The 15594-nt window shown below is 36.3% G+C and overlaps 1 protein-coding gene across 4 annotated transcripts in view; it reads left to right on the forward strand.

The window, feature by feature from the left end:
* Window positions 1–390: 390 nt before the first annotated feature.
* chid1 (chitinase domain containing 1) overlaps window positions 391–15594 on the forward strand; it is a 133605-nt gene continuing 118401 nt past the window's right edge. Inside the window, exons 1-2 of one of the 4 annotated variants that reach the window (XM_039763708.1) lie at window positions 391–412; window positions 13228–13388. In XM_039763708.1, the coding sequence (XP_039619642.1) occupies window positions 13272–13388 (117 nt within the window). In that variant the 5' untranslated portion in view covers window positions 391–412; window positions 13228–13271. The other 3 variants (XM_039763681.1, XM_039763699.1, XM_039763690.1) reach the window with 3 other exon arrangements.

A 15594-nucleotide genomic window follows, 5' to 3' on the forward strand; every position in this document is an offset into this window, starting at 1 on the left:
ATCCCTCTGAACATATTCTGTAATTGCAATAAACCTGCTTGCTACATTCCTGCTAATCAGCTAGTGTAATTAAACCCAAGTGCCAACAATCTGCAACTCAGCAATTCACACAACAGGTCAAGAAGAAATGATCAATGCATGTTTAGCTAATTCGTTAATCTCTTAACCAGCTTGATTACTGCAAGTAATGAGCAGAGCTGGGACCACTGTCTATATTCAAAGCATTAGGTTAAAGGCGCAATGCGCTAATCGACCAATATAGCCTGTTTAAGGCTAAAAACTGTTCAGGGCGCCCCTGGATACTTCTTCAATTCAAGGGGCGTCAGGGCATTCTTGCCATTTATAGTGAATTGTTTTAAGTTTGATAGTTTTGCAGGAGGACGCTTCGGGGCTCCTTTTCTCACCATATAATGTGCGTATTAAACTGATTGGCAACTCGATCTTAATTGGTCTTGTATGAGTGAGTTGGTATGGTTTGATTGAAAACCTCAAGGAACTGAAAATGAATCTTATCATGGAAGATATTTTGCAGAATACATCAGAGGGAGTTTGCTATTGGTGTTTATTACAATTTTTGAAAAACACTACGTTGAGTGAAAGGATAGTACTGAAAACATTGTGATCCACACTCCATACCAGGTGGTGGCGGTAATGCACCAAAATGTTGTTTGCCAACCGCCAGCAAAACAAGAAGAAGAAAGGTCGGTATGGCTTGTAAAGGTATGTTGCACCGGTCCTGTCAAGCTAAGTTCGGGGCACACGTCACCCTACAATTAGAAACAATGAGTTCGGGACCCGTGGAGAACGTAACCTTGTACTGATCACGAAAGACGCAGAGTTGGCCATTTCTAGTCTGGTGTCGTTAATATACGACTATTAAAGCTGTAAAATAACCAAAACAACTCAAGTCTGCAGGTGAAACATTTTGAAAGTAATACGATAGTAGTTGCATCCTTGTTGCCGCCTACTAAAAGGCAGGACACGTCATTTCCAGCGCGACCATTTGAGGTGAGCATTTACAATTCGTTCCACTGTAGTTGGACGCACGTACTTTACAAATCAGCATATCCGAAGAAATAGCAGTAAGCTTTCGAGGTGAAAGTTGTTATAGCATAAGGAATATTCCACCCAGAAGACATATTCGCTAGAGAATTAAAAATCTGACGTGGTTGCTCTGCGGCCAGCTTCAGTGCTGCAGTAACGTCATGGTGTTTTTCTTGAGATTCTCGCTATTACACATAACGAGACGTTCATTTAAATTTCTCTAGCAAAACGCGAGGTGGGTGGATCTTTCATTGTGGGATAAAATCAAATGCTTAGTCGTATATCAACGCACGAACACGTCGAATGTGAGATGTTAACGGTGGAAATTTATGAAGTTGGCAAGATTTATATTTATAATCTTTCGAACTCGGCATTAACAGACACTGGCGAACTGGAAATGAAAGTGCCACCACAGACTCACAGTTGTTTTTTATATATAGTTTTATATATATTCCCTCCTCTTCCCTTGTTTCCCGGTTTGCTCCCATATCTCAGAAATGTGCAGATTATCCAGATTGGTTCTGCAGTTCCCTTTTCGAATCCGCATGCGCGATTGAGCCCTGGCAATTCCTGGCGACCCGTTCAGTTTTGTCTTTTCTCTTTCTTCCTGTATTGCCTGCCTTGGCTTATTAGCGATCCAGAATTGGAGTTCGATAATGGATGGTTGGAGGTTTTAGGGTGATGTTCATTTACGTTATTGAGGAAGCAAATTTTTAAATATGATTCCAGTAACCTGATAAATGGCAACGTCATTATCTCTCTACATTCAACTTTGTTGTAACAAATAGAAATATGAAAAAAAATGGGATTCTGATTTCATACTGAGTTATTTAACTGTCTTCATTTTTAATGTACTATAGGATTCAGTATATCTATATGGTTCCAATGGAGTTCAATTCCCTTTTTTTAAAGGAAAACTAACAAGTAATAACAATAAATACTATGCAAGTATTCAAAAGAGCATTCCAAACAAACAGGAAATGAAAAACTTGCAGTCAAGTAACCATAAGAAAGGGTTTGAAGTGTTTCCATAAGACTTTACTTTTTTCCTTACTTTCTTCTAGAGCAGAAGACTTTCCTCGATAAATTGACACAGTACGGGTGACAGCCTTAAATGGGATGCCAGGTCATCACAATGACACACATTCTCACTCATACTGAAGCAGTGTGGAGTTCCTACTTAGAGTTTCACTCCTATATGTGTGATGTCTGTGAAAACTAATGTAACCTCCACCCTTTGGGTTTGGGGAACTGAACCCAGGCCCTTACAGCTGTGAAGTAGCAGTCCTAATGATTGCATTACATTCGTGCTGCTCAGTTCTTGTGGCTTTTTCAAAATCCATTTTTCTTGTGTGCGGGTTAATAATGGTGTTCTGTTAATGGTACTAGTGTATAATGATGACCTGTGTGACTCTGCAGTTATGTACTACAGGTAACCCATTTTTAAGAAGGGTCATTTCAGTATAGTCCAGGGTTGAAATTTATAAAACTTGCGTATGCACAAAAAGAGGCCCGAAATGTGCATAAATAGGTTTCCATGCAAATATTTGGATTTGTAAACTTCACGGGACAATGTGCATATATTTACGGCAACTCTCACTCACCTGTATACAACATTTTAGAGAAAGTGGGAAATGATAATTTAAGGCAATGCAGCTAAATGACAACTTGCGCGCATCACTGATCCATTTTTAGAATGTCTGTTGATGTGACAAAACATATTATACCCTTAAAAGTGATAATTATGATGTACAGATTCTATTTTACAATGTATTCATTTTAAGAGGGCCGATTCTGCATATTTACACTGAAGAACATTTTTGGGTTTTCGTCTTTTTATATAGCCTATCTTTTGTCATTTCTCAGGGAACTGGCTGTCAGGTGAGCAATATCACAGCTAATCTTCACTCTCTTATGCCTGCTCTTCTGAAAGCTGTTAATGTCGTGGTGAAAAATTGTCACTTAAAGGCTATTGCCTGAAATGAAGGCTATTAGGACTCAGGATGGGCAAACCGAGTTTATTGCAATAAAACAATAACACGGACTCAACCCAATTCGGCCAAATCAGATTGAGCTCCGAACAGTTCAGAAACCAAAGTTTCTATAATAATTTGTTATCACTCTGATCTCGCTCAAATTAGCTCGTTCGCTGTTCTCTCTGACTTCCCTCTGCACCTGTCCAGCTGATACTTTAAGTTCTCATGGGAACCATTATTATATTCCTGACTTCCTTCTGCAGCTGGCCTCTGGTATTTTTACTGTCTATTGTCCATCTTTATTTTCTGTTTTGCTTATTATGATTGGCCTAGGCTGAGCAGATGTTCCCTTCTTCCATTGTTGGACATTCTCTTATCATTTCCTTTCCTTTGGCCTTCAAGCTATTTTTTATTTGGTGCCCAAAGCTAAGCTTTAATTAAAAAAAGAAATATGGCATGTACCTTTTATTTAATTTGATTAGTATGTCTTTTATGCTAAATCTAATATTTTAGCAGCTGTTAATTACTTTTATGGCTGTTTATGCTAATATATAAATTTTTATCTTCCATATTAACAATACGGTGAGGTGGTACATCCAGTTTTTGTATGGTTAGGGTGAACATAAAACAGGTTTTTGATATCAATAAATGGCAATTTGCAGTAGTGCAAAGTTCTCCTAATGTAATCAGAACAATTGACTGCACTCATATTGCAATAAGAGCACCTAAAGAGAACAAAGCTGCTTTGGTTAAGTGTAAGCTCTGACAATCCATTAATACACAAGTCATCTGTGATGCCAAGTTGAGACTGACCAACGTTGTGGCTTAGTTGCCTGGGTTAACCCATGATTTGTTTATATTGAGTTTAAGTACTTTTGGCAATTGCTGATAGTGCTGTATGTGGTGGCCGGCTTGTTTGTAGGATAACTGGCTGAACCCTCAGTTTTTCATATGGCCTGTACTATTCACTTTAACAACAATCGTGTCATTACGTGTGCCAAGTGTTAATGGGTACCCGCTTAGATGCTACTGCCTAATACCTTTCCTCTGACCTCCTGAGTGCAAAGGAGACGTGCTACAATATTGCGCCTGCTCTTGGCGCACTCAGTTGCAAAGCACAGCACCATGCCTCAGGAAGAAGGCTGCTCCACCAGCCAGCGAAGGTCTGCAACATTGTGATTACAGTTAATTTTTTTTTTTTTTTTGGGAGTTTGGATGTGGAAATGAAGCAACAGATTGCTTTTTATGTCAGTGTTGCCAATAAAATCTTTTTCATTGTTTGATTCCAGCATCAGACAAGCAGCTGAATGGTGGCCCTTTTTATGACATAACTTCAAATTTAGACAATTGGACATCTGGCTGTAGTGGTCTCTCAAACTTTGACTTTGAATTTAGCTTCCTTATGGAACATATATGATCTGTATGTTCAGAGCTGTCTGATGAAGAGTATGCCTCAGTCACCATTTATTTTTCTCTTACTTGTTTGTCCACTTTTTGCTTTGTTTTGTCTTTCTAAAATGCCAAAGGAAATGACAACTTAACATATCTCTCTCACTGGTAAGCAGTATCGTGGAGTGATCAATCCTCTGGATTTTAAATTACAAAGTTGCTGGTTAATTTCTTTGCATTATTCACTGTGTTATGCTAACAATGTCTCCTGTGCTGAAACTAAGAATGATCTGTAAACCGCTGTAATGCATACTGATTTTTCAAGGTGTCAGCAAAATATATAATATTAAAAAAAGCACACTTAATGATTGTTGAGGCTAAATTATAATGTAGCCATCTTAGGTCTGTGCCAGCACAGGATTTGAAGCATTTTGACTATGTCAACAATAAAGCAACATTTTTATTATATTTATCAGTGGTTCTTTTGGCATATAGTGCATGGCATATTTAAAAACAGTACATATTCAAAAGCAAATGATTTCCCACATCAAGATATTACAGAGCTTGTTGTAAGGAATGAAATTTCTGTGGAGCTTAAAATAATTCTCCAAAGGGCTACATAAAATAAGAATGTAAAATGGTATTACACTGAACAGCACATGCTAAAAGTTTATAAATTAAACATACTACCAAGCAGATTCGTTTTAATAGAATAAAGCACACACTATGAAATGATGCAGATAAAAATCTAAATAAAAAAATAGAGAAGCAGACCTCAAGACACGTTAGAATCCTTAAAATCTATAGTGAAATGATTAGTTACATGTAGCTTTTTAACTTAGTAAAGAGTTGGGTGCTCATTTTGGTTGTTGACGGTATATTCCACAGCTGGGGAGCACTACAGGATAAAGCTCCTTTCCCCCATGGCTCTAAATTTGCAGTGAAGCTACTGCACAGTGAAGACTTTAGCAGAACGGAGGAAGCTTCAGTGAATGTAGGGTTTGACTAGGTCACGGGTATAGTGCGGAGCTGTGCTCTGGACCTCTTTTTAATGTCAGAATAAGAGTTTTGTCACTAATGCATGCACTAAGGAGCCAATGTAGTTATAACATGATGATGTAATGAAGTTTGAGTAAAAACACAAATGGCATAGTTTTGAACATATTAGAGGTTCTTAAATGGATTTTGTAGTTAGGCTGGAAAGAGGTGCTTTACCGTAGTTGTATCTTGATATGTTGAAAATGTGAATAAGCCTCTCAGCAGCAGAATGCAAGAGAAATGACTGAAGTCTTGTCATAATTGTGAATTTAAAATAAGGAAATTTTAGAAACATTTTAATGTGTGCCTGAAATGCAAGTTGAATATTATAAATGACTCCCAAGTTGAGCACTATTGACTGAATGACTAAATAGTTTACTTTTTGTATAGTAGAAGCAGTGCCAATTAAAGTAACCTCAATCTTTGCACAGTATAGTTTAAGGAAATTGTGTTGCATCCATTGCTTTATTTCTTGGAAACAGCTGGTAAGGACAGTAGTGGTAGAAATGTTTAGGATTTTTTTGCCAATATAGATCTGTGTGCCATCCACATAGCAGTCATAAACTATATTTCCTTATGATATGCCCTAAAGGCAACATGTACAAGCCCAGTTAGAAAAAAGTTGTGACAGTATGGAAAATGTAAATAAACACAGAAAGCAGTGATTAGTAAATGTCTTTAACCTGAAAACAGTATAACAGTCCATTATACAAGTAATGAATTTTGTTTTCAATAGTTAACACTTATTTTGATACTTGCAACGTATTCTAAAAAAAGTCTTAACAGTAAAGAATTTGCCTAAGATGTGCAATAATATGGGGTCTTCGTTTTTGCATTTTGTGTTTCAAATGCACAACACATTCTTCTCAGTTGGGGATGAGTTAGGATGGCCGGCAGGCCAGTCGAGTATCCACACCCTCTCTTCCTATGCAACCATGCCTTTGTAATGTATGCAGAATGTGGTTTTCTGTTGTGTTGTTGAAATGTGAAAGGGCATCTATAGAAGAGATGTTGTCTTGTAGGCAGCATGTGCTGCTCCAAACATGTATGTACTTTTTGGAATTAATGGTGCAAGTTACCCAGGGCACTGACCCCATACCATGACAGATGCTGGCTTCTGGAGTTGTAGCTGGTAAGAGTCTTGATGGTCTTTTCCTTCTCTGGTCCAGAGGATACGATAGGCACATCTTCCAAAAAACGCCCAAAATATTGATTTATCTGACAACGATACACTTGTTCTGAGAAAATAATGGTGCTTGTGGGCATTATTAACTTATGACTTCATTTTTGTACAGTATAGTTGTAACATGATTACAATCACCCGTTGAACATTATCTATTTCTACTCGCATCATTTGTCATTTTTTTTAAAACTCCTTATTGGCCCAAATTTGCTCCACCCCATTTTTTTGGATTTGTTGTAGGCTCTTGATGGCAAGAATGAAAGAATTACCTTCCTTCAGTCTTTAGTTATTTTATAAAAGATTCTATTTGCCACCATGATAGAAATCCAGGAGGCTCTGGACCCATTAAGAAAAGTACAGGAAATATTATCAGGAATGGGGGAAGTGCTGGGAAAAGTGCGTCTCAAAGAGAGTATTCTGACAGTGACTAAAAGGGAATTGCTGTAAGTTGCATATTAAAAAGTTTATATTATTTTTTTACCAGTAACGGCACACTGCACGATAACGTGCAGTGAATACACTTATAGTTTTAATTCTCTTTCTCTGTACGTTTACCATTTGTTTGCTCAGAAGTTAATGCTGTTGCTGTTTCCTGAGAAGTTCTTGTTTTCTCCACTGTAGTGGCCTGCTGCTTCTCTTCTTCATTCGGCATCTTTTCACGTTAAAACTGATTAAGTCAGTGTTTGTGTTGCAATTACTTAGTACGTTTTTCTTAATTTTTCACTTAAGCTGTCACTTACAGTAAGTGCTCAATCTGCTTCAAGAGTGATTTTAAGATATAAAGAGAAAGGGGAAGTGACGGCAAAGGTGGTAGGGATGAGAACGGCGCCCATACGCATGCACTGCACAATTGCTCTGCTGGCCGCTGCCTAGAGTTGATTCTACAATAAAATAAAAATAAAAAATGGAATAAACTTGGAGGTCAGTCATCACCCCGGAAGCGGATAGTAGACGTCACGTAGTATATGTGTACCAAATTTCAGGTCAATAGTTCAAACGGTTTGCGAGCTACTGGTGATTTAAAATCCTGGACAGTCAAACGGACAGCCACAGTAGCATACTATATAAGAAGATAAGCAATTCCAGGAATTTTGGGTTCCCCTTGTATTTTAATTACATTAAGAAATACGTGTGAGCCCTCTAAATCCAATGGTTTTCTACATCTTTAGTATTAGAGTATGTGGAAAGTACAGCCTGGATACTCTCATGTTTATGCTTTTTTTCATTTTTCCTTCAATTTTCTAGCTCCTTAAGGAGATTTTGTTGACTGTGATTAATGAGATTGGATGTCTTACAGATTTACCTCTATATAGTTAATGTAAAAATAAAAAAAAATAAACTGTGGTGTTCTATGGTATGGTTGACTGCATGAACCCATTCGGTTATTCTGCTTGCAATGTATTCATCGTATCCTTACTACTTTTATTTGGCAATGGCTTTTAAAACAACAATTTTACTGATTTAAATCCTGTTTTCTGCTCACTGTGCACACTGGAGCTAGTTGTAGAGAAACTCCCTGTGTTCCAGTTATAAGAAAGGGGTAAAAAAAAGTCTTGATTTTGCAAGTACTCCTAGATAAATGTATTTGCTGGATAATACAGTATTAACAGTACATTACAACATTTAAAGTTATTAACCATGGAGGTTTCTTGTAGCAGTAGGAAATAACTAAATAAATTAAACATTATTTAGAAAAGACTTTTTTTTTTTTCAAATAGCTGTTTGTTTTTGATTCAATCTTCAAACTATGGCATGATCTTTACTGAACTCCTATCTTGGGCAAATATTAACGTGAGAGTTGTTGAAATGGGTATGATGTGAGAACAATAATTAATTGATGTTCAATCAGTTAATTACTAATATTTCCTTTGGTAATGCCATTAATTAATTAATTAAAAATAGGAAAAAACCCCACCCAGTGATGCTAAATTAATGTAGTGTATGTGTGTGAGAATTTTAGCTTTTGCCCACCCAAGGATCTCAGTTTCACTTACCAGCCAGGATGTCAGAAATATGAGAAGATCTATACATTTTATGAACAAGGTTCATACATCAAACTTGGATGTGGTAATAGACTATTTTTTCAACAAATAACCCAAACCTGTTTCCTGTAATAGACCAAATAACACAATTTACTCATAACCTAGGGTTAGGGTTAGTTTTAGTACATCTCAACTTTTCCTGTTTTTCTTCAAATTTAGTCAGTTGAAATGCACTGAGTAATCAAAAATGGTCAAAAGGTAAGCAGTAAGCTGTCAGAGATTTAAATTTAAACTTTAGGTTATCAAAAACAGAAGACAAAGAAATTTCAGATTATTAAAAATGGGCCTTCTTCAGGGAACAACTAATATGTTACATCCTACAAATGTTCTGCAAATTATAAAGTAAATTAAGCCTTGCAGCTTGAAGCAAACAATTTGCATAGGTGTTTCAACTTCTGTTAATTACTTAAAAACTAATCAACAGACGTTGGGACACCTGTGCAAATTGATTTGAAGACTCCACTCTCTTTCTACTTTTAGTGCAAATCAGGTCAGAGACATTGTTTCCTTTCCTTTTTGCTTCTAATGGTGCAACGCCAACACTCACAGCTACAGTGGTTGGCCCCCTCTCAGGAGCTTTATAGTGCTCTTGCTGACCATTTAGCTTCACTGAGCTTTCTCTTTACATCTCATTCCTATCTATAGATGGCAAATATAATTAATTCTGCTTTCTCCTGTGTAGAAAAACTGTTGCCATAAGACCCCTTCGAGTTAAAAATCAGACAGGAGGAAGCTTGTTCATGCGTGTAATTTCCCGTCATGAATAGGGAGAACACTGTTGCAAATACTGTTAAAGGAACGGTCCCAGAACAAAGTCAGAGTTCCATATTTATAGACCGTTGAATTGCTGAATTAATGCTTACACAACATTTGACATTTACTATGACTGGTTCACTAGCTTATACACCCAAATAAAAGCCTCATTCTACTGTGTGCTTGTCCTTCTCAATATTTCTTAAGTTCAATTCTTATCCTTTATGAAATTTTTTGTGTACATGACAACTGTTAAGTCTTGTAGTTGCTAATTTTTTTCATCGCCACCTAGAACATGCGGTTTCTTTGTTGCTCAAGCAACCTTTATCTGGTTTCCTAATATGCTTGCTTAAACAACCACCTATTGTAGCGGTCTCTTCATGCTACTTCCAAGATGAATGCTATATTTTAGATGTGGAAAGCATACCAAACCACTTCATATGCAATAATTATATCACCCCTAAATAAGTACTTTACACCCTGATCACCTTTATTTTCTTTCACACTTGTCCAGGGCATGGCCTCTTCAGTCCACCCTATTACCCTATTGGTAAGTGCTGCTCTCAGTCATTTTAGTCTGCGTAAAGTCCCTGTCAGTGCAGCATGGAGCATGAAAGTTTGCACAATACCAATAAGTGCTGAAAAAAAAAAGTCAGGTCATTTTCTTCTATTGCGTAAGTAAATTTCAATCAAATCTATCAAAGCGTTCTTAAGATTGTGGGGTATTTAGTTTATTTTGTTGTGGTGGGAGTGTTACCCCTAAATTTTGATATATTGAAATGTCCTAGCCTAGGTGTACAATCCTGCCTAATATCAGCTTTTTAACTAAACGGGAAGTAGTGCTTTTGTTGATGAGTCACTTTTAAATATGTGATTGTAAGTTTTTGTTGCTTGTACTGTGAAAGCGCCATTGATTTGCTCAAAGATAATCTGATGTTGTTTTTACCCTCAAAGGCAGTTTTTGTGTTTGTATGTGAGATAGTACTCTGAAGTTTCTTACTGGAATCAGAAAGAAATGTATAAACATATATAAACTTATCCTTCATGAAGGATTACTTTTCAGTTCCTGTGATTCCAATGCCATAATACATTACATGATTTTATTCTAACTACTAAGTTACAATTAATAGTTCTTGGAATCAAAATAAGTGTACTTGTGGTTTGATGTCGGTAATGCTGTGTTTTCCTGGTCGGCTTTCTCTGCCACATCTTGAAGGAAGTTTAAGCCTGGATTTCTTACTTTGTCTTGATCGCAGCTTCCAGTTGTTGCCGGTACTACAATTTTCTCTTTGAGAATTTTACACAAATGTCCTCTGTTGACTAGCATAAAGTTTAAGTCTGCAGGGCAGCTGATGATCAGTCAGCTCCTATCTTTTGCAAGACTAAGATGTGCTTTTACATATGGTCTCTTCCTTTCTCATGCAGTTGCTTATCCTTAGCAAGGTTTGGAGTAATATCATCCTTGTCCACTTACTATACGGAAGGTAGAGGTGGGACGAATGACTAAAAATTTATGTCTGGATATAGTTGAAAATGATCACAATTAAAATATATCACATATAATCAATGTGCATATATATTTTACAGACTAAATGCAATTTAGTTCCTTCTGTTGGCATAATTTTAAAGGTTAACAGTGGGTAGTTATACCATGATGTTTCTTTTCATAAGGATAATTTTAATCAACTGAAATAATAGTACATTTTATTTAATTTGTGCCTTTTCCATGCTCAAAGCTCTTCACAGAATTTCTCAATGAATAACAAGGTAAAAGTTTTTAAATACCTATCATTTGATACAAAATATCAGCATTAAACACTAAAGATAAATACAGTAAGAAGAACACTTTGAATTAGAATAATCAACAATAAAAGACAATTAAACCAAAATACTATAAGAAAACCTTGAACAAATAAAATGTGTGATACATTTGCAAATCATCCTGAGCACTTGAATAGAGAGGTAAATGGAAGTAAAGGTCAGAATGTCCTTGTCAGGACAGTTAACTGTCTTTATGAAAAAATGTTAAATTTTTTTTTAACGATTTTAGTCAGATCAAATTATTCAAAATGTCTTTATTGTGCAAAATACAAATTAACAACTGAACGAGAAATAAAAATGTATTACACATACCGTTTAAAAAGGTACAATCTGGTGCAGGTGCAATTGTTTTTAAAGTTAGGAGTAGACATCTTGCCATTGGTTTCTTAGGTGCACTTAAGCACATCCTTTTTAGTTGACTATTGCTGAAGGTTTTGTCCATTAGGGTGGCCAATTATTGAATTATTGTTCTTTGTTTGACCCAAACATTTAACAGGTACCATTAGAAGACATCTCTAGGGTGTCACTTGGTGATTGATCATTTTATCAGGTAAGGCCCAGAATGTACATTTCATAGAGACCCCATGGAAAGACAAAACTGACAGTCTTAGTGGAGCTGAGTGTCTGACAGTTTGCATTTTAGCAAATGTCTTGTGTGCCAAACCACAGCAAAATGGGTAATGCCTCGTTCTACAAAAGTAGGAGCAGGTCATATTAAGTAAATGCAAGAAAGATACAAAATCCAATACCTCCACATACAACAGTCTTCTCTGAATTACTCTTAACAATGGCACCTTAAATATAATTAATAAACCTGGAAAACATACAGCATCTATGATCTTTCCTGTACAGAAACATGCTCATTTAAAAGCATAACTAAAAGCTGCATGTGCTCTGGTAACTTACATTTAGTAGGCGGAGTGGTAGCTCTGAGGCTAGGGATCTGCGCTGGCAATTGGAAGATTGCCGGTTCAAATCCCGTAAATGACAAAAGGGACTCTGCTCTGTTGGGCCCTCGAGCATGGCCCTTAACCTGCAATTGCTGAGTGCTTTGAGTAGTGAGAAAAGTGCTACATAAATGCAAAGGATTATTATTACCTTTCAACAAGTATGACAAAACTGTTTAATGGCCCATTACATTAAGAATGATTACAGTTTAACTTGTATGGCTTTATTTCATGTACTCCAGTTTACTGCCCTGTGCCACAGATTTATATATTAAGTTAGCATATAAGGAATATGTCTTGATGTCTCTAAATTTGCTCTGTATTAACTGTAGTGTGTGAGCGAGTGTGAAATTTGATGAACTGAGGTCTTGTCCCTGATGCCTTGAACCCAAGGGTGCTGGGATAGGTCTTACCCAACTTGCAATCCTATGATTGGAAGAAGTGGGTAAACATGAATAAATTGGCCTTGTGATTTTCTGGGTTGAGGTTTCATTGTTGATAAGAGGATGAGCTCTGATTCCCAACAGCCATTGTTGAACTAAGGAGTTTAAAAGATGGATTGATTACTAACTGACTAAAATGCAGGGAGATGTCAGTATTTAAAAAATGAAGATGCCAGCTTTTCTCTTAAAAATAAATTAAATTCAAGGTGATTGATTGAACCAAAGATTCTGATGACAGGAAATTATAATGTCTATACACATAACCTTGTTTCAAAAGTGTTTCGAAAATTACTTCTTGAGGAAAGCAATTACTAAACATCTATCTCATTTATATTGCGGTGAAAAACTGGCTGCTACATGACTCCTTGGCTCATGTAGAACATTGCTTGTAATTTCTAGGTCTCATCCACCTACTAGTTCTATCAGGTATATTCATTGGGAATTTGGATTTCCTGCAGAAAATAATTGAATTGTGAAAAATATTACCTTGGCTGGAAAAACAGTGAACTTATCCCTTACATGTGATTGTAGAATTAGATAGCCTATACTAGTCATACTTAGCTAAATACTAATGTTTTTCTTTTTTCATAGCTGGAGACCATTTCTGACTGAATCTGTAATATTCTGATTGGGACATGAAAACTAATCTCAAAATATTGCCTCTTCTTCTGTCACTGGCTGTTCTGCATACTCAGGCCACACTTTCCAAAACTGATGGCAAGAAAGGAGGGACAAAAACACGAGACAAAGAGGTGAGATTATTGTGACTTTAACATCAGATTGAAACTCTGTTTGATTTCCGCAGTTAGATTCCATAGCTTCCGTGTGTGACTTGCATGTTCAACCTAGTTTTACCTGAGAATTTCAGCGTCAATTGCCAGTCTAATGACATTCCTTTAGGTTGATTAGAAACACTAAATTGTGATGGGTAAAGGGGTTTTAAGAGCTTTTAAGAGGCATTTTCTAGGCTAGATTAACCTGAAATATATGTGTATGATCCACATGTGATTTGTCTTTTTGACGTGTTGGAAATCAAAACCAGGCATTTGCAAAATGGTTGCAGTGGAATGTTTTTGTGAAGTAGCTTTTACATGATGTGAGCTGTGGTCCAAATTCACCTTCATCCTTTGATCAAGAGTTTATACTTCATTTGAACTGGTGAAGTGGATGAAATAGAGTTTTCAAAACTCACCAGTCCAGTACAGCTGACAATTATGAATTTAGTGTAATTTCAAATGGATTTGTGAACATATGCCTTACAGACAACAGATTATAAACATTAAAAAACTTATTTGTTGCCAAACACATTCAACAAGAGTCCTATTGAGTATTGGTGAGACCACGGATGTCATAAGAATCTCTCTGAGCTTCTTGATGAATACACTGATTCTATCTATAATATTTTTCTGCACTTTCATGACTGCATTGGTCAAAACGCCTGAGCAGTGGTTTTCTGAGGCAGTGGAGGTGCTTGATCTGTATCTTGTTTTTTTGGTTGCTCCTTTTGCTTAAGGGGAGGCAGCAAGGTCCATCTTCCTGTTTCCTTCAGGCTGTCTGAGTGAAGTTTGATCAGTATAAATACAGTGAAGTAATTTACTACTCATTTTATGGTCATTTTTTTAAAATTAAAAAAACAGCTTTAAATTATCAGTATAAATCAATGTGCATTTATTAAAAAAATAAATAAAAAAAACATTCTACAAAGTATGCTTAAATTACTCTTCTTGATCGGGGTGGGCAATGTTGATCGTGGAGAGCCGTAGCAGCTGTAGGTTTTTACTCCAACCCAGTTTCTTAATGAGAAGTCAATTATTGCTGTTAAAGCATTTATTAAGTGACATTTTGATGCTTCATTTTAGTGGTCTCGTTTGTTAACGTTCCCCACCCTTAATTGCTTATTTCAATCTTAAAACAGCTGCATTCAGTGTTTTATTGGCTCCTTATTAGCAGCAAGCTGTAAATGACACAGGAGCCAGCAGTTCTTCATCTAGCTTTTTTCCATTTACGTGTTTGTGTGTTCATTATGCACTGTTTGATTTAATAAAACACTTAACAAAAAAATGTGACAGACTGAAAATGATTTGTTTTAGGGTTCAAATTTTGATGGTAACCTTGGAAAGGAAAAAAATCTGTGATATACGACCTTTACATTGTGCAGACTAACAAGCCATAAAATTAAATAAAATCTGAGATTGACAAGGATTGTTTTCTAATTAAGCAATTGGGTTGGAATGAAAACTTAAAGCAACTGCGGCTCTCCAGGGCCGACATTGCCCACCCTTATTCTAGATTAATAGGTGAAAATAGTAACAAGCAAGAAATATCAAAAATCTTAACTTACATGATGTAAAACTACAGATTGAACAGTCCGCTTTGACATCTAATAGCAGTATATCACCCCCGTGCCACCTGTTGTACTTAACCATGTCTATAAATTGAAATTAATGACAGAGTAAGAGGTAAGGAGACCACCTGTTAGACTTTGCCTTTGATAAGCAACCTGTGTATCTTGTCAAAATGCTTCTCTGTGTCATAAATACTGTGTTTTTTTTGGTTTTTTTTGGGATAGGTGATATGATGCTGGATAGTGCACTGTATGGCCATCTCTCAGAATATTTTAATTAAAATGTAAGCTTGGTCCCAGTGAGTGTCATAATCTCTTCCTTTGAAAATCTGAAAAATCACTAAATTAGAAGAATTCAGCACTGTTTATCATGAGTAAATATTAAATTGTTGAAGCCACTGCTCGACCATTACTAAGGCATTTATTTCTGCCATGCTTTTGCACTAGTCACAGAACAGAAATATAGATATTCTTATTTTCTTCAATTGCTGGAAATCCCATCATCATTTTTTCTTTTTAAGGTACAGTAAGTGCAGGTTTTGATACAATAGACCACAGCATGCTACTGCTAAGGTTTGAGAATATATTTAAGTTCTCAACAACTGTTCTTTGTG

The sequence above is a fragment of the Polypterus senegalus genome, chromosome 1, assembly GCF_016835505.1.
Source record: "Polypterus senegalus isolate Bchr_013 chromosome 1, ASM1683550v1, whole genome shotgun sequence".
NCBI lineage: Eukaryota > Metazoa > Chordata > Cladistia > Polypteriformes > Polypteridae > Polypterus > Polypterus senegalus.